This window comes from Dendrobates tinctorius, unplaced genomic scaffold (genome assembly GCF_039654945.1).
Source record: "Dendrobates tinctorius isolate UK_male_01 unplaced genomic scaffold, ASM3965494v1 ptg000158l, whole genome shotgun sequence".
In the NCBI taxonomy this organism is placed as follows: Eukaryota; Metazoa; Chordata; class Amphibia; order Anura; family Dendrobatidae; genus Dendrobates; species Dendrobates tinctorius.
Genome location: NW_027361825.1, coordinates 33,553,224 through 33,577,149, shown reverse-complemented (window position 1 = coordinate 33,577,149; position 23,926 = coordinate 33,553,224). Strand labels below are relative to the sequence as shown.

Here is a 23,926-nt window from a genome sequence, read left to right as displayed (position 1 = left end):
TGCGAGAGACTCGCGCAAGTTTCTTGCATTACACTCACAAGTGTGACCCCGGGCTTATTATTACAAATGATTGCCTTTTTATTATTGCCAGAATCTTGGTTTATGTAACAAAAATCATGTTATCTATGTTGAACTGTTGCATATATTTTTTGCATTTCATAGGGAGTGGTGCAAATCCAAGGGTGCAGCTTTTTTTTTGGTAGTCTGGTCTCCAGAAGTATTTACCGTATATACTCCAGTATATGCTGAGTTTTTCAGCACATTTTTTATGCTGAAAAAGTCCTCCTTGGCCTTTACTCAAGTCAGGATTCCACAAGATGGAGGGAGGGGGAGCAGCAGTGGCCGAGCAGCGGGTAGCAGGAGGCAGGAGCCGGCTGCTGCGGCTAACACCTGTGCCCGCTGCTAAAGAGAAATGAATATTCTCTGCGTGGGCACAGTAGTCGCAATTGCCCGCTTCCTATAATTCCCATAGGCGTGGATAGCAATGAATATTCATTCCCTTTAGTTGTGGGCACACGTGATTCACTGCTCCACACACACATAGTCCCAGCGTGGAGAGCAGTGAGTATTCTGGCAGCTGTCCTCTGCTAGTAAGCAGTGCATGACGTCACTGCCATGCGCTGCTTACAAGCATAAATCAGCAAATGGCATCTGAACAGGATGCTGCGAGGGAGCGCAGGGAAGGTAAGTAGGATGGTTTATGTTTTTTATTGTTTTTCTAATGAGGGTCATGCATACCTTTATAGGGATAAGAAGCCATGCACACCAGTATAGGAATGAGGAGGCCATGCATACCAGAATAGGGATGAGGAGGTCATGCATACCAGAATAGAGATGAGGAGACCATGCATACCAGAATAGGGATGAGGAGCCATGCATACCAGGATAGGAATGAGGGGTCATGCACACCAGGATGGGGATGAGGGGCCATGCATAACAGGATAAAGATAACACAGGTCAACGAAAAAAATTTTTTTTTCTGGTGTCCAAAATATTTTAATGAATTTGGGGTATTTTTGGGGTGCTGATTCTGAATATGTCATCAGTTTTGCCAGATTGGCTCAAGTTTTTGAGATTTTTGGTATCTTATTTATAGCACTTGTTGGTAAATGCGACGCATCATCTCATTAATTTCTTTGGATTAGTACTTGAACTGAGCAGTTCTCAATATAGTTTTGTGTTAATTAGTGTTCTAAAAGTTTGTTCATAGCTTGATTTTTGCACTAACTTTATGTTGTTGTCTGTTTTCCAGTGAAAAGCATGAACTCATCATGAAGAAGTTGTCTTAACGATCCAGACTCATTCTGTTACATTTGTGGTGAATATACACTGCCAAAACATAGAAGAAACATAACACACTTCGTAAAAAAAGTGTATTTTGCCTATTTTGGGGTTATGCTTGGGGACCAAGACAAGTTTTGGGCACCACACATAGTGTGCAAAGCATGTATCGAATTATTACGAAAATGGAGCAAAGGACAAAGAAAAAGCTTCAAATTTGGTGTTCCAATGGTGTGGAGAGAGCCAAAAAATCATCATGATGACTGTTATTTCTGTGCAGTGCAAGTGCAAGGATTCAATAAGCATAAGAAACGAAAATGGGAGTAACATGGAATCTGCAAGAAGGCCTGTCCCTCATTGTGAAGATGTGCCTGTACCTGTGTTTACCATAAATAACAGTCATCATGATGATTTTTTGGCTCTCTCCACACCATTGGAACACCAAATTTGAAGCTTTTTCTTTGTCCTTTGCTCCATTTTCGTAATAATTCGATACATGCTTTGCACACTATGTGTGGTGCCCAAAACTTGTCTTGGTCCCCAAGCATAACCCCAAAATAGGCAAAATACACTTTTTTTACGAAGTCTGTTATGTTTCTTCTATGTTTTGGCAGTGTATATTCACCACAAATGTAACAGAATGAGTCTGGATCGTTAAGACAACTTCTTCATGATGAGTTCATGCTTTTCACTGGAAAACAGACAACAACATAAAGTTAGTGCAAAAATCAAGCTATGAACAAACTTTTAGAACACTAATTAACACAAAACTATATTGAGAACTGCTCAGTTCAAGTACTAATCCAAAGAAATTAATGAGATGATGCGTCGCATTTACCAACAAGTGCTATAAATAAGATACCAAAAATCTCAAAAACTTGAGCCAATCTGGCAAAACTGATGACATATTCAGAATCAGCACCCCAAAAATACCCTAAATTCGATGAAATATCTTTGGCACCAAAAATGCTGTTGACCAGTGTAATAGGGCCATGTGTTGTGAGTTCATTTTCCCCTTCACCATTGAGGTCTGATGAATTCCCTCTTCTGGTGAAGGAAGGTAGTGAGGCTGATTACAAAGCACCTGAACAGAATGATGATGACTGGGTGACTGGGATTGCTGACTGGATATAAGGCAGCCGACGCCCTTCTGCCTTGCGGGTGATTACTCTGAGGGATTCTTGGAGACCAGTCTGATTCCTGCTCCTCAAAAGCTAAGTTTTCTGCGCTACTTTTTGCATTTGTGTTTTGGTTTTGTTTTGCCTTGTTTTTCTGGATTTCTGCCTTTCCCCGCTGGGTGAGCTGATTTCCTTTTTGCTCTGTCTTCAGATAATACCTGAGTACTGATTTAGTCTTTTTGAAGCCTAGCGTCTTCAGGGCCTTTTTCCCTATCAGTCTGTTGGCTCTTGTTTTTGAGAGGGTTTTGGCGGATTGCAGACAGCAGCTTTCCTATTCTGTCCTATTTAGTTAGCTTGGGCCCCATCATTTGCTCAGCCTATCTTTCTATCTGTGTGAGTGTTTTTTCATCTTGCTTCACCGTCATTATATGTTGGGGGCTGCCTATTGCTTTGGGGTCTGCTCTGGGGCAGTTTAGATTTCCCTTTCTGTCTTTAGGCTATGTAGTTCTCCGGCTGTGATCGAGGGGTCTAGGGCATCGTAGGAACCCCCCACGGCTACTGCTAGTTGTTGTTGTTAGGTTCAGGGGTCTGCAATCTGATAGCTGCCAACTTCTCTGGTTTTCTGGACTTAGCTAGTATTTCTGTTTTTGCCTCCTACGGTGACTCATTCATATCAGAATCACCCGCCATACAGCGGATCCTAGGGTACTAAATAGCAGAAAAGAATTGTAAAAGAAAAAAAAAAAGTGTGTATATTTTTTCCTCTATATCTCTGAGGCCGTAGGGGGAATTTTTTTTCTCTCAATGGAGATAAAGCAATTGTCGGATCATGTGGAGCAGCTCGCTGCAGAAGTGCGGGGAATTTCCACTTACCTTGCTCATTCACATGCTGCTGAACCAAAGATCCCTACTCCTGATGTGTTTTTTGGGGATCGGTCTAAATTTTTGAATTTCAAAAATAATTGTAAATTATTTTTTGCCTTGAAGCCTAACTCGTCAGGGAGCTCCGCGCAGCAGGTTAAAATTGTCATCTCTTTGCTGCGTGGTGATCCCCAGGATTGGGCGTTTTCTTTGAAACCAGATGATCCTATTCTGACTAATGTGAACGCATTTTTTCAAGCCTTGGGGTTGTTGTATGACGAACCTAATGCTATTGATCAGGCTGAAAAGACCCTGTTGGCATTGAGCCAGGGTCGAGATTCTGCAGAATTGTACTGTCAAAAATTCCGAAAGTGAGTGGTCCTTTTACTACCTGGAATGATAATGCCTTGGCAGCTCTCTTTCGGAAGTGTTTGTTAGAAGCCGTAAAAGATACTATGGTGGGATTTCCTGTTCCCTCTGGTCTTGACGATTCTATGTCATTAGCCATTCAGGTTGATCGGCATTTACGTGAACGCAGGACTGCACGAGAGGTGTTGCCATCTGTTGAACAAGTGTCTGAACCTATGCAATGTGATAGAGTTTTGTCCAGGGAGCAACGTCAGGAGTTCAGAAGGCGTAATAAGCTGTGCTTTTTTTGTGGAGATGCCTCGCATATTATTTCTGTCTGCCCTAAACGAGAGAAACATTTTGCACACACGTTTTCTGTGGGTGGTGTTCAACCTAAGTTTCTTCTGGCAATTACTCTGATCTGCTCCCTTTCCACATTTTCTGCCAAGGCTTTTGTGGATTCGGGAGCAACCCTGAATCTAATGGACTTGGATTTTGCTAAACGTTGTGGATTTCCGATGACACCTCTGCGGACGCCTATCCCTTTGAGGGGGATTGATGCTACTCCTTTGGCGAAAAATAAATCTCAGTTTTGGACCCAGGTGGTAATGCGGGTCGCCCCAGACCATCAAGAAAATTGCAGATTTTTGGTGTTGCATAATTTGCATGATACCATTGTTCTGGGGTTTCCCTGGTTGCAAATTCATAATCCAGTTTTGGATTGGAAATCTGTGTCTGTGGTGAGTTGGGGTTGTCGGTGTGCCCTTAGTGAGGCTCCGTTTTTTTCCACCTATCCTCAGTCGCATGATCTTCCTGACTATTTGGCGGACTTTTATGATGTATTTAGTGAGAATGAGTCTGCGTCTTTGCCTCCTCATAGGATTTATGACTGTGCAATTGAACTGAGCCCGGGGTGTAAATTTCCTAAGGGTCGGCTCTTCAATTTATCTGTACCCGAGCACGAGGCTATGCAATCCTATATTAAGGAGGCTTTGGAGAAGGGTCATATTAGACCATCCTCTTCACCCTTAGGTGCCGGCTTTTTTTCGTGGCCAAAAAGGATGGTTCATTAAGACCTTGTATTGATTATCGTGCCCTCAACAAAATTACTATTAAATATCAGTATCCGTTACCCCTGATTTCGGATCTATTCTCCAGAGTTAAAGGTGATTGCTGGTTTACCAAGCTTGACCTCAGGGGGGCGTATAATCTTATCCGCATTAAGCATGGGGATGAATGGAAGACGGCGGTTAATACTCCGGAGGGACATCTTGAGTACCTGGTGATGCCTTTTGGGCTCACTAATGCCCTTTCTGTCTTCAAGTGCTTCATGAACGACATTTTCCGAGATTTTGTGGATACATTTTTGATTATCTATCTGGATGATATTTTGATCTTCTCCAAGGATTGGGATTCTCATGTGGAACATGTTCGGACTGTGTTCCGGATCTTGAGGGAGAATTCACTGTATGTCAAAGGATCGAAATGCCTTTTTGGGGTACAGAGGATTTCATTTTTGGGATTTATTTTGTCTCCGTCAACTATTGAAATGGACCCGGCCAAGGTACAGGCCATTTACGATTGGGTTCAGCCCACTTCTTTGAAGGCCCTCCAGAAGTTTTTGAGTTTTGCTAATTTTTATCGGAAATTTATAGCAAAATTTTCTAGTATTGCCAAGCCATTGATCTGACTAAAAAGGGTGCTGATGTGTTGAATTGGTCTCCGGAGGCTGTTTCTTCCTTTCAGGAGCTGAAGCGAAGATTCACTTCTGCCCCGGTTTTGCGGCAACCTGATGTCTCACTCCCATTCCAGGTAGAGGTGGACGCTTCTGACATTGGTGCAGGAGCTGTTTTGTTCCAAAATGATCCTGTAACATCTAAAATGAATCCCTGTGCTTTCTTTTCCCGAAAGTTCTCTCCATCTGAACGCAACTATGATGTGGGGAATCGGGAACTGTTAGCCATAAAATGGGCATTTGAGGAGTGGAGACATTGGTTGGAGGGAGCTAAACACCAAGTCATGGTCCTCACTGACCACAAGAATTTGATTTACCTGGAGTCGGCCAAACGCTTGAACCCTAGACAGGCTAGGTGGGCCTTGTTTTTTACACGTTTTGATTTTGTGGTCTCTTTTCTTCCTGGCACTAAGAATGTCAAGGCAGACGCCCTCTCTAGGAGCTTCTTTGCTGATTCTCCTGTGGTGACCAAGCCTGCTACCATCTTAGGCGAAGGGCTAGTTCTTTCTGCCATCTCGCCCGATTTGAGATGTGCTCTGAAAGAGTTCCAGGAGGACAAACCTGAGCGTTGTCCCAGTGGAAAGTTGTATGTTCCTGACCAGTGGAAGAAGAGAGTGATGTCTGAAGTTCATTGCTCTGCATTGGCTGGTCATCCAGGTATTTTTGGTACTAGAGATCTGGTGAGTCGGTCTTTTTGGAGGCCAGCCTTGTCTCGTGATGTCAGGAATTTTGTGCAGTCCTGTGGGACTTGCTCCCAGTCTAAACCTTGTTCTCGCTCTAGTGGGTTGTTGATGCCTTTGCCGGTCCCCAGGAGGCCATGGACCCATATTTCAATGGATTTCATCTCCGATATGCCTGTCTCTCAGAGAATGACTGTTATTTGGGTGATTTGTGATAGGTTCTCTAAGATGGTTCATCTTGTACCACTCCCTAAGTTGCCATCTTCCTCTGAGTTGGTGCCCCTGTTTTTGCAACAGGTGGTTCGCTTGCACGGGATTCCTGAGAACATTGTATCTGACAGAGGAGTTCAATTTGTGTCTAGATTTTGGAGGACTTTCTGTTCCAAGCTGGGAATTCAGTTGTCCTTCTCCACTGCTTTTCACCGTCAGACCAATGGGCAGACGGAGAGAACAAACCAGACCTTGGAGTCGTATTTGAGATGTTTTATTTCCGCTGATCAGGATGATTGGGTTTCATTTTTGCCCTTGGCCGAATTTGCTTTAAATAATAGAGCTAATTTTGCCACTTTGATGTCACTTTTTTTTTGTAACTTTGGGTTTCAACCTGGATTTTCTTCAGGGCAGGTGGAGCCTTCTGCCTGCCCAGGTGTTGACACTGTGGTGGAGAGAATGCACCAGATCTGTGACCAAGTGGTGGATAAGTTATCTCTCTCCCAGGAAAAGGCCAAGCGGTTTTCCAACCAGCATAGGACCATTGGTCCCCAGTTTAAGGTTGGTGATATGGTTTGGTTATCATCAAAATTATTGCTATGAAGGTGGCTTCTCCTAAGTTTAAGCCTAGATTTATTGGACCTTACAAGATTTTGGAGATTATTAATCTGGTCTCTTTTCGTTTGGCTCTTCCTGTCACATTTAAAATTCATAATGTGTTTCATAAGTCCTTGTTGAAAAGGTTTGTTGAACCAGTTGTTCCTGGGTTGGCCCCTCCGGACCCTGTATTAGTTGAAGGTAACATGGAATATGAGGTAGAGAAGATACTGGATTCCCGTCTGGCTAGACGAAGACTCCAGTACTTGGTTAAGTGGAAGGGTTATGGTCAGGAGGATAATTCCTGGGTCTCTGCCTCTGATATTCATGCCAAAAGATTGGTGCGTGCCTTTCATCGGGCTCACCCTGATCGCCCTGGTGGCGTGGATGAGGGTTCGGTGACCCCTCCTCAAGGGGGAGGTACTGTTGTGAGTTCATTTTCCCCTTCACCATTGAGGTCTGATGAACTCCCTCTTCTGGTGAAGGAAGTAGTGAGGCTGATTACAAAGCACCTGAGCAGAATGATGATGACTGGGTGACTGGGATTGCTGACTGGATATAAGGCAGCCGACGCCCTTCTGCCTTGCAGGTGATTACTCTGAGGGATTCTTGGAGACCAGTCTGATTCCTGCTCCTCAAAAGCTAAGTTTTCTGCTCTACTTTTTGCATTTGTGTTTTGGTTTTGTTTTGCCTTGTTTTTCTGGATTTCTGCCTTTCCCTGCTGGGTGAGCTGATTTCCTTTTTGCTCTGTCTTCAGATAATACCTGAGTACTGATTTAGTCTTTTTGAAGCCTAGCATCTTCAGGGCCTTTTTCTCTATCAGTCTGTTGGCTCTTGTTTTTGAGAGGGTTTTGGCGGATTGCAGACAGCAGCTTTTCTATTCTGTCCTATTTAGTTAGCTTGGGCCCCATCATTTGCTCAGCCTATCTTTCTATCTGTGTGAGTGTTTTTTCATCTTGCTTCACTGTCATTATATGTTGGGGGCTGCCTATTGCTTTGGGGTCTGCTCTGGGGCAGTTTAGATTTCCCTTTCTGTCTTTAGGCTATGTAGTTCTCCGGCTGTGATCGAGGGGTCTAGGGCATCGTAGGAACCCCCCACGGCTACTGCTAGTTGTTGTTGTTAGGTTCAGGGGTCTGCAATCCGATAGCTGCCAACTTCTCTGGTTTTCTGGACTTAGCTAGTATTTCAGTTTTTGCCTCCTACGGTGACTCATTCATAACAGCCATGCATACCAGGATGGGGATGAGGGGCCATGCCTACCAGGATAGGGATGACGGGGCCATGCATACCAGGATAGGGATTAGGGGGCCATTCATACTAGGCTTATACTCGAGTCAATAAGTTTTCCCCTTTTTTGTGGCAAAATTAGGTGACTCGGCTTATATTTGGGTCGGCTTGTACTCAAGTATATACGGTATATTTTGTATTTATCATAAATATTTTCCAGTAATCATTGTCTCTCTACTAGGGATGTGCAGACCCATGGATGTTCGGGTTCTATAGGCTCAGTCGAACTGCAGTTCAAAGTTTAGTTTGGATACCAGAACTTTACGCCAAACATCATAGAAGCCAATGGGGACCCGAACTTTAGAGCTGTAAAATAGTCATAGTAAAGTGGGGGTAAGAGCAGGACAATTGCCCTGCAAACACATGAGGATAGAAAAATGACTTAAAATAATAAAAATAAATAAAAAATAAATATTGAACATGCAGGCGGAGGTTCAAGTGGAGGATAGAACAAACATACTGCTGTGGAGTATAACAATGGCTGGATGTGGCTGGTCTACAATGCTACTCATCTTTATTGGTACCCCTTAATTTTTTTCACAGACTGTACAATATCTTCAGAAATAAATGGAAATGTACCATCGTTTTATCCTCAGGATTTTTAAATTAGTGGTCCAAAGTAATACAACAATTAAACATTGTTTTTCAACTTACATAATGCAATTTCAAAGATGAAACAGAAGAAACAGCATGTGCAGCCATAAAGGCACCCTCAATTAATATTTGGTTACACACTTGTTGGCATTCATGACAGCCTCCAAACGTTTCTTGTAGCCATCTATAAGCTTCTTGCACTTCTCAGCTGGTATTTTCTCCTACTCTTCCTTTGCAGTTTGTTCAAGCGCTTAAATGTTTGGAGGGTTCTTTTTCCCAATAGCAGATTTCAGTTCACCCCAAAAATTTTCAATGGGATTGAGGTCAGGACTCATTGCTGGCCATTTTTTTCTTTTTCAATCATTCTTGTGTACTTTTGGATGTGTGCTTTGTCAAGGTACTCTTTAGCAAAGATCAGTCGTTCCTTTTTATTTAGTTTCTTCAGCAATGGTTTCTTCTTTGTCCTTCACCCATAAAGGTTTGCTTGGTTTAGTGTGCGGTGAATGGTACTTCTTGAAACCATGATCCCAGATGGTTTCAGGTTGGCCTTCAGGTCTTTGGATATTTGACGTGGTATTTTTTTCCACCATTCTCACCAACCTTCGAATACATCTCTTGTCAATTTTGCTCTTTCCCTCACGTCCAGGGAGGTTCTTGATGGTTGCATGCTTGGCAAAATTCTTAAAACATTGTGCACTGTTGAACATGGGACAACAAGGTCTTTGGAGATGGCCTTATACCCTTTGGTAGTCTTGTGTACAATTCAGCCAATTTTTCAAAATTTGGTTCCAATTATGATCGGTGGTGAATATTGTTTTTGCAATATTCGCCGAACATCATTGGAGTCAATGGGAGTAGAAATGAACGAATATGTTCGGAATCGATCATCAATCATAAATTTGGCACGAATAGGGTAGCAATATGGCAAATTCATATTCGGCAACTGGATCCGAACATATTGACTCAACTCTAGTCTTGTGTTTGCTAGTAATAGCAGTTGTGATGTCCTCAGACAGCTCCTTTGTGTTAACCATATGTTAGGAATCTGGGTTCTATAATGCCTATGCGGGAATCCAGATTCACACATTTGTCTCCAGAGGCTAAGTCCTTTGTCCCAGCTTCTGAGCATGCTCACGGGACTAGCTCTCATTGGAGTTCAGGAGTCAGGTGCTCAGGTCCTGCTCCTGATTTGATTGGTTATACTCAGGGCTCTGGAGATTTCCGGCAGGTCCCGTACGCTATAAAAAGTGCGCATGGCCGCTTATGCCATGCGCTAGTATTTTCATACTGCTGCTGTATGTATGGTGATGGATGCTTGGACTGGTGACTGTCTTATTATGAAACCCCTTTCCTCTGATATTACGATTGTGTGAGTGATTGGGCAGCCGCCAGTAGCAGCGCTAGCATCAGCGCGCTCCAGCTATACTTTCCAGCAGCTAGCGTCCTGCATCGCGCCAGCGAGTTTGCGGTGTCTCCTCTGTGGCTCCGTGCACACCGCGCTGCGGTTGCAGTCTGTCGGACGTTCACAGTTGTGACGTTCCGCATCTTTTGTTATGGTAGGTCTAGACTGAGTAGTCATGCGGTTTAAGGCTACTCCGGTGACCTTAAATACCGTATCTGTGTTGCTGTCAGTCTGTGACATAGAACAGACTCAGCGTTATTGTTTATTCTGTGCTTGCAGCTCTGTGTGTGAACAGAGCTTGCCTCAGTGCATATTGGGTGCAGTTATACCCAGTGCACACTACCGCTATAGTGCTCTGCCTCTGTTAGCAGCGGTCTTACCATCTGCCGCACGGTGGACCCCGGGCGGCGAACACGCTTATTTATATTTTTTTAAGCGTGTTCCGCCGCCGTTTGTATATAACATGAGTGCTCTATACAAAAAAACTTTCACTTGAATCAGTTTTTCAGAAGATATTCCACATTATGTACTTAAACTTCATGGGTGCCAATAACGATGAGCAAGACTGTACTTATCTAGTTAGCCTAAAGTACGGATTAGTTTTGTGGTATCCACGCCAGATTCATTTAATGATTGTCAGCTTGCCCTTGTTGGCTGTGGAAAGGTGGATGAGCCTTTCTGTGATCACACCCCCCTGCTGTGCTAAAGATTTATTACGGCAGAACACTTGCCGCATGGAAGCCAGCACCTCCGGGAGCTGAGACCATGGGGACATTCTCACACTGGGGCACGCTGTACCCTTATATCTCAGTGCCATTAAAAAGTGGCGCTGATGAATAAGTACCTTTAACTGCCTCCATTAAAAGGGGGACCCTGGGTGATCCTTTTTCTGGTAATGATCTTTATCAATGTACCACTATTGGAGCCATGAGGTACACACTTTTTCACATTTACCCCTCTCCTAATGCATTTATATATATATTTTGACTAGCATTTTGCACTATGGGACATTTCCCTTTGGGAGAGGGATTTAATGTGAGAAACTTTTGTTATCTAGAGCACTTATGTATGCAGCTTTTTGATGCATGAGATGTATTTCTCACATTTGTCTTCTTATAAAATCAATTAATATTTTTTTATAACTTTCTATTGTGGATCAGTTTCCTCATAAAAGGAGAATTAAATGTGAGAAACCAGCAATGTCCGAAGTTTAATATACACTATATAAAAAACTTTTCTCCAACAATATATTTGTGTACATGTATTTTTCATGTGCTCTGTGAGAGATACTTATTATTGTTTGTTGCCAGATTATACATTTATGTAGAATTGTATTTACTTCATCTATGAACAAATATTTTCTCACCCAGAGGTTGTGTGTTTTACTGTCATTTCATGTATGGTCTGCCGATTCTGTTTTATTCCATGTTATGTGTCCTAATAAAATATGATCTTTTATCTTAATTGGAGGACTTTTTTTCTTGTTAGGTGTATAAGTGGTTGAACCTCTACTTACGTACTAAGAAAAAACAGATAATTATATGGCACAAGAATCACATCTTGTTATGGTGTCCATTGCACATTAACTTCTTGCGATCATCACACTTGGTTTTGTCTTTTCGGTCACTAGTTCTCACAAAAACATCGCCCTTTGACAGGATTTGGGCTACTTCCAGAACAAGAAGGCTCAGTGTCATCATTGATTCGTCTTTTCGGGAAACGTGGCAACAGCAAGGTATACATTTCTGATCATACATTTATGAGCTCTTATGAGTTCCTTTGACAAAAATTTCAGAAATTATCTTTGGGTAACATTAGTTGCATTATTCATATTATACATAACATAAGCATTTATTCCTGATACATTGAATAGATGAAAAATTTGAACTTTGGCCATCTGTTAGGGCGACCTAAGTTTTTCACACAGTTTGTCATTTGTATCAATGCTGCCCTTGGTTTTATGGTAAGTCTATTATTTCCAACTTCTTCTTATCACCTTCACATATAACTTTATCATGATGCATTGTAGATAGTAATAGAACAGCCTTGTTTTTTTTTTTTGCTTTTTTTTGCACTTATGACACAAGAGTAAGATTTTGACTGATGAAGGAGGGGCGCCTGAGCTAGGAAGCTACCAAAACGGATGATTACCTACCTTCTATGGTTGTGAAAATATAACAAATAAAATCTCTTGGGGTCCAATGGATTACGCATTACTAATTAAAGGTTAAAGGAAATGAATGCCTGTAATGAAAAATTCCAGTTTCAAATGGAGATAAAATTGAAATTTTATTGTTATTCTGTTAAAAAGATGTAACATATATTTTGAAATATAAGACACACCTTTTTTCCCCAAAATTTGTGAGGAACATGGGGTGCGTCTTATAATCTGAATGTAGCTTAGCGGGGGAAGCTGTGGTGGAACGGGGTCACAGGAGGCAGGGTTGCTGTTGCAGGAGGCCAGCAGCGGCAGGAGTGAGGCAATGCTGTGAGTCCTCACAGTTTCCATTGACTTCCCAGTGGTCGGCTTTGGGAAAATGGCCGACAGAGGAATCGTATGCACAGATTGAGATCTCAGGAGCTGAGATCTCAATCTGCGCATGCTGTGGTCCGTTGCGAGTTATAATACTCAAAAGACAGTACACATTGCAACAAAAATGAAATAAATGAAAGGGGAGTCTTCCATGAAGCCACATGTTTCAAATGCTAAGTGTTCTTAATCCTGGTATACCACAATTTTATCTCCAATTGGATCTGCAAGCTGCACTTTTTTTTATCCCTTTAACTTGTATCTACAATGCTAAATGATGGAGTGATGTTGGGCTTCTTCACTATTCGGCCCAGAAAAGGTGAGCAGGTGTTTTTTCTCTACATATGGACACCTTTGACCAAAGTAAAATTTACATATGTTAGTGGTTAACATTAGTTGATAAAACTTAAAGTTTCAGTCTGGAATCTTTCATTCTCAGACTACCTGATATGCAGTTTGCTATCTGATTCAAGTTAGAGATTTTTCCTCATGTGTGAAAATCTCTCACAGTGATACAAGCTGGATGTGAGATCTGTGTGTCCAGGGTGCTCCTGTCTTCATTAGCTCAAATACCAGCACAGATTTATCCAGAATTTATTTCCTTTTCATGCACATTCCTTTTCTCAACCCTCTCCCAGGCTATACATACTTTCCTCTCTCGTCAGACTGTGTATATTTGTTTGCAACAATCTCTCTACTGCTATATTTTGCATACAGGGAAGGAAGGGATAGATCACAGAGAGCGATCAGGACTTGCACCAGCAGCTTTAATAGATTTGTAACCTTTTTGCAGAGCACTCAGCTAGTTAATGAGCATACAAACATTCAGCTGCAGTAAAATGTTAAACATTAGTGTTGAGCGATACCTTCCGATATCGGGAAATATCGGCCCGGATTGGATCGGACCGATACCCAAAAAGTATCGGATATCGCAGATTCCGATAAAGGAAACCAATGCAAGTCAATGGGACAGAAATATCGGAATTAAAATAAACCCTTTCTTTCCTTGTAGGTTAATTTTACATGAAGGAAAACAACTAAGAATAATGTAGAATGTATTGGGGGAGGTGGAGGAGACATTAAAGGCATAGAGGTTTAGCCCAATCAAATGGAATAGCAGGAATTAATTTTTTTTTAAGACGTTCGGAGTTACAAAGATATTGACTATGTTAAAGGGGTTGTGTAGCAATAGAGGGAGACGTTCAGAAAAGGCACATGTTGGCGGAGTGTTGGAACGGAGTGTTTCATCTAGCTTGGAGGCTGACTGAGCCCCTGACCCGGATGACACGGCACGGATGCTGGCACCTGTATGCACAACAGACTGTGAGTAAAACTTTGGAACTACATGCCCTGGTGTCCTCCAGTTATTCCTGCGCCAACACACTCAGCACTGCTACATCTCTGTGCCTGGTACTGCACCATCTACGTCTCTTCACTACCTCTCCATCTACACTGCCCTGGGACTACAGCCCTACCTGTGGAGGGCCACAACATCAAAGCTGCACCACATCATCTGTCCCAGAGGATATGTCTGCAGCGTCGGCTTAACATCTTCATTGCCGAACACCACAGGTGGCGTCACGAATCATTCACTCATAAACTTTAATCATCATCCACACATTCAACATTTCCCTTTTACAATGGACGCCCAGGGCCACGGACCGGGTCACAGCTACCGTGACATCTCCCATTGAAACCAACTGGCCCAGTACCGAGTATCCCACCAGCCCTGGCGGATCCAACTTGGCGGAAATACATAACAGAACAGGTTGTCTGGGCTTTTCACATAATCTCAGTGCATATCTAGGCTGCAGAATGCTGAAAATAAGTAATTTACCTTTTGTGGCTAGTCTGCACGGTTTACAAGATATCATCTCTTGCTTCTACGATAAACGTCCAGGGGGGGGGTGTTCTGGCATTGAAATGAGAACTGGTCGTTTCCTCCTCCCTCACTAGTTTCACTTTCCATAGATCACTGTTCAGCGTGTGTCTGGGGGAGGAGCAGCTGGGTGGTCTGCTCGCAGCCAATCACAGCCATGTCATTAGTTAACATGCCTACATGCCTAACAGGATGTGCCCACACTTCTTAGGATTCCTCACTGGCTGAATCAAATCAAACTGGCTCATTGCATTATGGGAACTACCGTTTCCGGTATTCGATATGCAAAAAGTATCAGAACTCAGTATTGGAATTCCGATACTGCGAATATCGGCCGATACCCGATATTTGCAGTATCGGAATGCTCAACACTAGTAAATATTTTTAATGGAGACTATTTGGAATGTTCTTTAACTTTGCACTTGGGAAACAAATGAACAGTAAAAAAAATACAAAGCTTTTAAGAGGTTGTTCCCATATCTTGGAAAGTTCATAAAAAAGAATATAGAGCTTTGTATGTGTGACCACTTCTCTTCTGATCACAGGATATGACATTGCCCTGTTTCTGGCATATAACAAAAACCATGCTATTTGTGTTAAACTGTTGCATAACTTATTTTGCTTTTCAGAACACTCATAGGGAACTGTGCTATCACAAGGTTGTAGCTTTTTTTTAGCAGTCTGGTCTCCAGATTTTGGATTTATCACAAATATTTGCCAGTAATTATTGTCTCTCGACTAGGGATGAGCGGACGCTTGGGTTCGTCAGATTCAGTTGAACTGCAGCTAAAATTTTGGCTTGGATACCAGAACTTGACCCCAAACACCATAGCAACCAATGGGGACCCAAACTTTAGTGCTGTAAAATAGTCATAGTAAGGGCTAGGGGGGCTGAACAAGGGAGCAAAGTGGGAGTAAGAGCAGGACAATGGCATGGGGATAGGAAAATGATTAAAAATACCAGAATAAATAAAAAAAAATCTTGAACATGCAGGCAGAGGTCTAAGTGGAGGAGGAGGTTGAGGAGGTGGACCTAGCAGCATAGGTGGAGAAGGAGGTAGGGAACACTGGTCTATTTCTTTAGTTAGCCAAAGGTACAAACTAGTCTTGTGGGATCCAAGTCTGATTCATTTAATGAATGTGAGCTTGCCTTTGTTGGCTGTGGAAAGGCAGATGCACCTGTCTGTGATGACACACCCTGCTCTGCTAAACACTCATTCTGACAGTACACTTGCCGTAGGACAGGTCAGCACTTCCAAGGAGACCCAGAAATTAAATGGGGCAGACTCCACTGAATATGTGGAGACTAGAGTTGAGCGACTTTTGGTTTTTTAGGGTCGAGTTTCGTTTCGTGAAACCCGACTTTTCCAAAAGTCGGGTCGAGCAAGATCGTCCGATTATAGGGAAAAGTCGGGGTCGTCCCGAAACACGAAACCCAATGTAAGTCAATGGGGAATAAAAGTCGGCAGTGAGAGGAGGACAGGAAACACACCTACAGTGCCCATTTGAATGCCAAAAGCATCAATTCTGCTTACTTAAGCTTGTCAACCTTAATTAACTTCATAATACAAGTTACGCACTGAAAAATGGGGGTTATTTGGCTAAAGTTGTGGGGGGGGGCTGGCTCCAGGTTTTCATGTGCCCTGGGTGAAAGAGCGCCCCTTTAACACATACCAAAACTCATCATGCTCCGATACGGCAGAGAAATAGCGGTATAGTACAATGAAAAATACTTCACTTTTTACATCTCATGACGAGGCCCATCTATTTCTCCATACAGAATCATTGGTCCCATATAATGTTTGAAACAGTATATGATGAGCTCCACATAATGCTACAGTATATGTTGGTCCCCATGGATGAAGCTCCACTGTCTTATGGGCCCAAATAATGCTCCAAACATAATGGGCCCCATTTCTAATGCTCTAGTGTATAATGGGCCCTGTAAATGCTGCTCCAGTGTCTGATGTCCACCTTTGGAATGTTCCAGTGTATGGTGGGCCCCATCTATCATTCTCCAGAGTATAGTGCTCCCCAAAAATTGCTGTCCCAACATTGAAAACAATCAAATAAGTCTCCTCGCTAGGGAATCCCTGGACTAGTCTGGACTCCTCGTCGTCCCCATCTTCCATCTCACTGCACAGTATTTCAACCTTGCAAGTGCTGTGATCCTGAGCAAGCAGGGGGGGCCCACTCGTTGGCGGCGGCACTGGCACAGGGCCCCTGATAGTACGGTGGTGTGTCTGATGGCGGGTGGGCCGAACCTGCACTTTCATCTGCAGCTTCCTCTTTGTCACCGTGTAAGATGGAACTGTATATGGGAAGGGTAACCTGAGTTTCATTAGGGTCAGATTCAGGCCATGTAGCGTGCGAGGGGAATGTAGTGGTCTGGGTCAATGTACCAGCAGATTCATCGAGCAGTGGCTGGGCATCAGTGCACTTGTGTCGCCCCCAGGAGTACGGTCGCCACAGTGGCATTACCTTCCTCCTAGGGAGTGTGATGTCATGCTTGGGAGCAACGAAGGATCTCTCTAGCAGGTTAACTGATTGGGCGGCGTTATTCCCACGAGTCATGACCCTCCAAACAGCGTTCATGAAGGCAAAGTATTTGTTTTACGTGGGCAGTATGGTTGCAAAGCTGAACCTTAAAGGAATGTCCAGAAGGGCACCACCAGGAGTGGAGCCTACGGTTAAATTCGACTCCACCTGGGAAACCTCAACCATGCCAGCTACAGAACAGATGCAGACATTGCAAGCTTAATTCCGTTAACGAACGAGACTCCGTCATGCCCCGCGGTCCGAGTCCGGCTTACTAGAGGGACACGTGAGGCTCTGGCACATGAGATTGGCCAATAACTGGTGTGTCATGCCCTTACATGTCCGTGGCTGCATGTGCGCTACACTGAAAAGGCCAGCGTTTGTCGCTTACAGGTGCAGATAACCCGCTGAACAACGTTAGTGATGGGGATCACTGATTACAATTATTACCCGCGAACGATGATTTCCCAGTAAGTGCAGGTCAACCGCAGTTCGGAATTAGGCCTAACCGTCATTCCTGAAAAAATTAAAAACTTACGTGTGCAAACCACAGGTGCTGTAGCTTGCTTAACAGCTCGCCAGCCGTTCTCACGCCCAGTATGGATTACACGTGATTGCACAAAGGTGAGAAAGGGTACCGTATCCCAAGATAACATGTATGGATAGCGTACACATTCAAAATATATGTCTATACATCAGGAGGCAGGCTCAGACGGTGTTAGGCCCAGTATGGATTGCACGTGATTGCACAAAGGTTAGAAAGGGTACCGTATCCCCAGATAACATGTATGGATAGCGTACACATTCAAAATATATGTCTATACATCAGGAGGCAGGCTCAGACGGTGTTAGGCCCAGTATGGATTGCATGTGATTGCACAAAGGTTAGAAAGGGTACCATATCCCCGGATAACATGTATGGATAGCGTACACATTCAAAATATATGTCTATACATCAGGAGGCAGGCTCAGACGGTGTTAGGCCCAGTATGGATTGCACGTGATTGCACAAAGGTTAGAAAGGGTACCGTATCCCCGGATAACATGTATGGATAGCGTACACATTCAAAATATATGTCTATACATCAGGAGGCAGGCTCAGACGGTGTCAGGCACAGTATGGATTTGACGGCCCAGATTACACAGCGGAGGAGCAGGGAGAGGTAAAGATTGCAAATGCTGGGGCCCTGCCCAAGCAAGGGGGGCCCACTCGTGGGCGTCGGTACTGGCACTGGGCCCCTCATAGTACAGCGGTGTGTCTGACGGCGGGTGTGCACCACCACGGTCAGAGACACTTGATTGCACTATGAGGGACCCTGTGCCAGTGCCCGCGCCCAAGAGTCGGCCTACCCACCTGTCCAGGGCAACGGCACTCGCACGGTGTCATGCGCTAGGTGGTGACCCCGGCCATGGGGGGGGAGGCAGCACAGTTAGGGAGTTTTAGAAAGTGGCATTTGTTGATGTTGGACATTCAGCTGATGCAAAAGGCGAAATAGGTGAAGTCCCAGGAAGAGGTGGACCAAAGCAAGCCATTTTTCTGTCACCCTATGTGTCATCAGGGGAAGGTGGGACAAAATCCTTGGAAACCCATGCATGGTTCATTTTAATGAAGGTTAGATCATCCACATTTTGGGTTGACAGACGGGTCCTTTTTTCTGTCAGGATTGATCCAGCTGCACTGAAGACTCTTTCCGATAGCACACTTGCAGCTGGGCAAGTGAGCTCCTGTAAGGCATATTGGGCCAATTCAGGCCAGGTGTCCAGTTTAGCGGCCCAATAGTCAAAGGGGAATGACCTGTGTGGGAGAACATCGATATGGGAGGAAAAGTAGTTTGTAACCATAGTTGACAACTGCTGTCTCCTGTCACTTTCCATCGATGCAGTATTACCAGTTGTGTGAGCAGTACTTGAAAAATCAGTCCACAACATTGTCATGAAACCCCTGTCTCCAACGCCACTTCTGCTGTGTGCACCACGAACACCTCTGCCAAGCTGCCCCCGGCCCGTACGGCCCGTGTGAGAACCATCACCGCTGCTGTGTGCTGGGAATGCCTCAAGCAACCGATTTACCAGAGTTGCTTGTTTATTAGCCAATATTAGGTCAAGGTTCTCCTGTGGCATGATGTTTTGTAATTTGCCTTTATAGCGTGGATCCAGGATGCTGGCCAACCAGTAGTCGTCATCGTTCATCATTTTGGCAATGCGGGGGTCCCTTTTTAGGATCCGCAAGGCATAATCTGACATGTGGGCCAATGTTCCCGGTGTCAATGATGCACTGCGAGTGCTGGTTGGAGGAGCACTTTCTGGCAAATCCACATCCCTCCAGTCACGCACAAACCCTGTACCAGACCTTGCCACGCCAACATTTTCACTTGCCCCACGAGATGCATCCTCCTCCCCTAAGTAATCATCCCCATCATCATCCTCCTCCTCCCTCTTCTTCCTCCACCTTGTCCAGGAGAGGTCCCTGAGCAGACAATGGCTGAATGTCATCAAGGATTCCCTCCTCCTCTTCCTCCTCATCAACATTGGCTGCAGACGCCTGCTCCTTAAGGTGCGTCAAAGTTTGCATGAGCAGACGCATAAGTGGGATGCTCATGCTTAGGATGGCGTCGTCTGCGCTTACCAGCCATGTGCATTCCTCAAAACACTGAAGGACTTTACAGAGGTCTTTCAGCTTCGACCACTGCACACCTGTCAACTCCATGTCTGCTCTCAAAGTGCCTGGCCGTGTATCCTCCCACAAATGCATTATGGCCTGCCTCTGCTCGCACAGCCGCTCCACCATGTGCAGGGTGGAGTTCCACCTTGTTGCAATGTCGATAATCAGGCGGTGGTTGGGAAGGTGGAGCAATCGCTGCAGCTTCTGCATACGAACGGCGTGTACAGGCGACGGGCGGATGTGCGCGCACAGTCTTCGCACCTTCTGGAGCAGGGCTGTTAACTCCGGATAATTTTTGAGGAAGCACTGCACCACCAGGTTCAAGGTGTGAGCCAAGCAAGGTATGTGGCTGAGTTTTGAAAGGGCTATGGCTGCCACAAAATTACGGCCGTTATCACTAACTATCTTGCCTGCCTCAAGATGTACACTGCCCAGCCATGACTCAGTTTGTCGCTTCAAGTACTCAGCCAGTACCTCGGCGGTGTGTCTGTCGCCCAAACACATCATCTGCAACACAGCCTGCTGACGCTTTCCACTAGCTGCTCGATAGGGGGACACATCGTGTGCAACAGTGGCAGCTGCAGATGGAGTGCTCGTACGACTGCGCTCTGTGGACGAGCTTTCGCTTCTGGAGGAGGAGGAGGAGGAGGGTAGAACGCCTACAGCCAACTGTTTCCTATACCGTGGGCTAGGCAGCACTGTCCCACCACCGCTGTCCCCTGTGGACCCTGCATCCACCACATTAACCCAGTGCGCAGTGATGGACACGTAACGTCCCTGGCCATACCGACTGGACCATGCATCAGTTGTGAGGTGCACCTTTCCGCTCACTGACTGCTTGAGTGCATGGACAATGCGGTCTTTCACATGATGGTGGAGGGCTGGGATGGCTTTGCGAAAGAAGAAGTGGCGAATGGGTAGGTCATAGCGTGGAACTGCATAGGCCATGAGTTCGCGGAAAGCTGCGCTTTCCACCAACCGAAAGGGCATCATCTCAAACGAGATTAGTTTGGCAATGTGGGCGTTCAAACCCAGTGTACGCGGATGAGAGACTGAGTACTTTCTTGACCTACTCATAGTGTCTGGGAGGGTGAGCTGGACTTGAGAGCTGCATATGGTGGAAGTAGCGGTGGACAGGGCAGACTGAGAGAGGGTTGATGATGGTGATGGAGTTGTTCTTTCTGATGGCCTAGAATCAGTCTTTCGTTGATATAACAGTGGGATTCCCTGACTGCTGTGGCATTGCACCGACACCTCAACATTTGCTGCTGTGCTAACTGGTGGGCTTACAGTGGGGGAAACAATGTAGCGTTGCTGACTACCTTCGTTGTGATCAGTTGCACATGTGGCACTTGAGGTTTGGTGTTGTGTCCACGCTTGCAAGTGCATGCTGGTTAAATGTCTAAGCATGCAACTGGTATTCAAATTTTTCAGATTTTTCCCTTGGCTAAAGGTCTTTGCGCACTTCTTACAGATAACCTTGGCCTGATCATGAGGATTTTGTTCAAAAAAGTGCCACACTGCACTCTTCCTACTTTGGCAGACATTTTGCGGCCTAGCACGCTGTGATCTTTTGACCCTCTGGACAAGCTGTCCAGCAACTCTTTTGATGTTTGGAACCTGTCTTTGGAGTGCTCCGGGCCTGCCAGATAACAGCTGTTGCGATGTCGATGTCTGCTGTGGATGCTCCTCATCTGAGCTATTGGAAGCAGCACCCTCGCAGAATTGGAATCTCCCTAGAGTGCAGGTCTGTAAGAACGGAACATGTCCTCGACTTATTCTCACAGAGTGACTCACTGATAGCTTCACTGTGGCTGTGATAACAGCCGTTACACGGTACTGTGTGAGGAGCATACACCGCTGTATGGTGTGAAAAAATGCACGCTCAGTACCTCAGCAGGACAAAAAAAAAAAATTGTGATTGCTTTTAAAAAAGCAGTTTGCGGAGCAGTGGGTAAACAGCAATGCAGGAATGTCAGGAAGCCTTAGAAGGCAGCCCAACAACCAACACCACTGATACACCACTATATAGCCTCCCCTTGCACTGCACAGTGACTGGTGTGTTGTACAGGCAAAATCGCTAGCAGCAGAAGCAGTTTTTGGTGTCTTCTTCCCTGCCTAACGCTCTCCCTACAAAATCAGCAGCAGCAGCAGCTCTCCCTATTCTGAGATCAGCATGAGTAACATGGCGGTCAGCGTGCACGCCCTTTTATACCCCCTGTGACGCCCCCCAAAGCAAGCCAATCACTTGCATGCCCTTCTGAAAGATGGTGGTGACCCGTGCCTATGTCATCACGTTGCCCACAGTGTCCGTGGATCCTGATTGGCTGAAAAAGAGCGCAAAACAAACTTTTGAAACGCGACTTTGGCGCGTAAGTCGCCGACCTCGTGGCCGACCTCATCCTAGGGTCGGGTTTCGTTTCATGAAACCCGACTTTGCCAAAAGTCGGCGACTTTTGAATTTTTTCGACCCGTTTCGCTCAACTCTAGTGAAGACGTGTGGACACGTACTCTTCCACCATATTCTAAAAACACTGATTCCTGCTAATATGGACCACATCAGATAGTGGTGCCAGATGTTGTGGTGTGCTGAGAAAGGTTTTCCACATTTCAGCCAGGCTAACCATCCCTTCCGAGGTGCTGCTGGCGCCCCAGCTGCAATCGTGACAACCTCCTCTCTGCCTTGCTTTTCCAATCCCATTCCAGTGACAGAAGTAAGGATGGTACGTTGTCCTTGAAGCAGGGATCCAGCAGGGTACCCACCCAGAAGGTCATTGCTGAGGAAAAGGAGCATACTGCATATATATATGTATATATACAGTATACACTCACTGGCCACTTTATTAGGTACACCATGCTAGTAACGGGTTGGACCCCCTTTTGCCTTCAGAACTGTCTCAATTCTTCGTGGCAGAGATTCAACAAGGTGCTGGAAGCATTCCTCAGAGATTTTGGACCATATTGACATGATGGCATCACACAGTTGGCGCAGATTTGTCGGCTGCACATCCCTGATGCGAATCTCCCGTTCCACCACATCCCAAAGATGCTCTATTGGATTGAGATCTGGTGACTGAGGAGGCCATTTGAGTACAGTGAACTCATTGTCATGTTCAAGAAACCAATCTGAGATGATTCGAGCTTTATGACATGGCGCATTATCCTGCTGAAAGTAGCCATCAGATGCCTGTTCTTAGCTGAGAGGAGTGGTACCCAGTGTGGTCTTCTGCTGCTGTAGCCCATCTGCCTCAAAGTTCGACGCACTGTGCGTTCAGAGATGCTCTTCTGCCTACCTTGGTTGTAACGGGTGGCAATTTGAGTCACTGTTGCCTTTCTATCAGCTCGAACCAGTATGCCCATTCTCCTCTGACCTCTGGCATCAACAAGGCATTTCCGGCCACAGAACTGCCGCTCACTGGATTTTTTTTCTTTTTCGGACCATTCTCTGTAAACCCTAGAGATGGTTGTGCGTGAAAATCCCAGGAGATCAGCAGTTTCTGAAATACTCAGACCAGCCCTTCTGGCACCAACAATCATGCCACGTTCAAAGGCACTCAAATCACCTTTCTTCCCCATACTGATGCTCGGTTTGAACTGCAGGAGATTGTCTTGACCATGTCTACATGCCTAAATGCACTGAGTTGCCGCCATGTGATTGGCTGATTAGAAATTAAGTCTTAACACACAGTTGGACAGGTGTACCTAATAAAGTGGCCAGTGAGTGTATATATATATATATATATGTGATTTGCGGGTATCAGGGCTTCCACTAGGAATTTCGGGACCCCCTCGAGACTCCGCCCAGGCTCCACCCCTCGAACTGTCCACAGCTCACTGCTCTCTCTTGGAAAAACTCCACTTCTCACCAATCACACATTAACAGTTTCCACCAATAGATCACACATATAGCAAGCAGCTCCACCACACCATGACCAGACCACATATTACCACCACAGTGACTGAATAATATCACATACAAGGAACAAATACCACCACACCATGACCAGAGCACATATTACCACCACATAGTGATCAAATAATAGCACATACAAGGAACAAAATACCGCCACTCCATGGCCGGACAACATATTACCACCACATAGTGACTGAATACTACAATACTGATCATTAATAAAAACACAATACTAATATCACCATAAGTGCCATTATACACAGGAGATCTGTACTTAGTATGTAGTGTCT

General features: G+C 45.0%; 1 protein-coding gene across 2 annotated transcripts in view; it reads left to right on the top strand.

The window, feature by feature from the left end:
* Window positions 1-23,926, top strand: part of LOC141052054 (cytochrome P450 2F2-like) — a 59,471-nt gene that overhangs the window by 8,091 nt on the left and 27,454 nt on the right. For both annotated transcript variants that reach the window (XM_073549243.1, XM_073549242.1), the window contains exon 2: window positions 11,745-11,849. In XM_073549243.1, coding sequence (XP_073405344.1) covers window positions 11,745-11,849 — 105 coding nt within the window. The remainder of the gene's footprint in view (window positions 1-11,744; window positions 11,850-23,926) is intronic.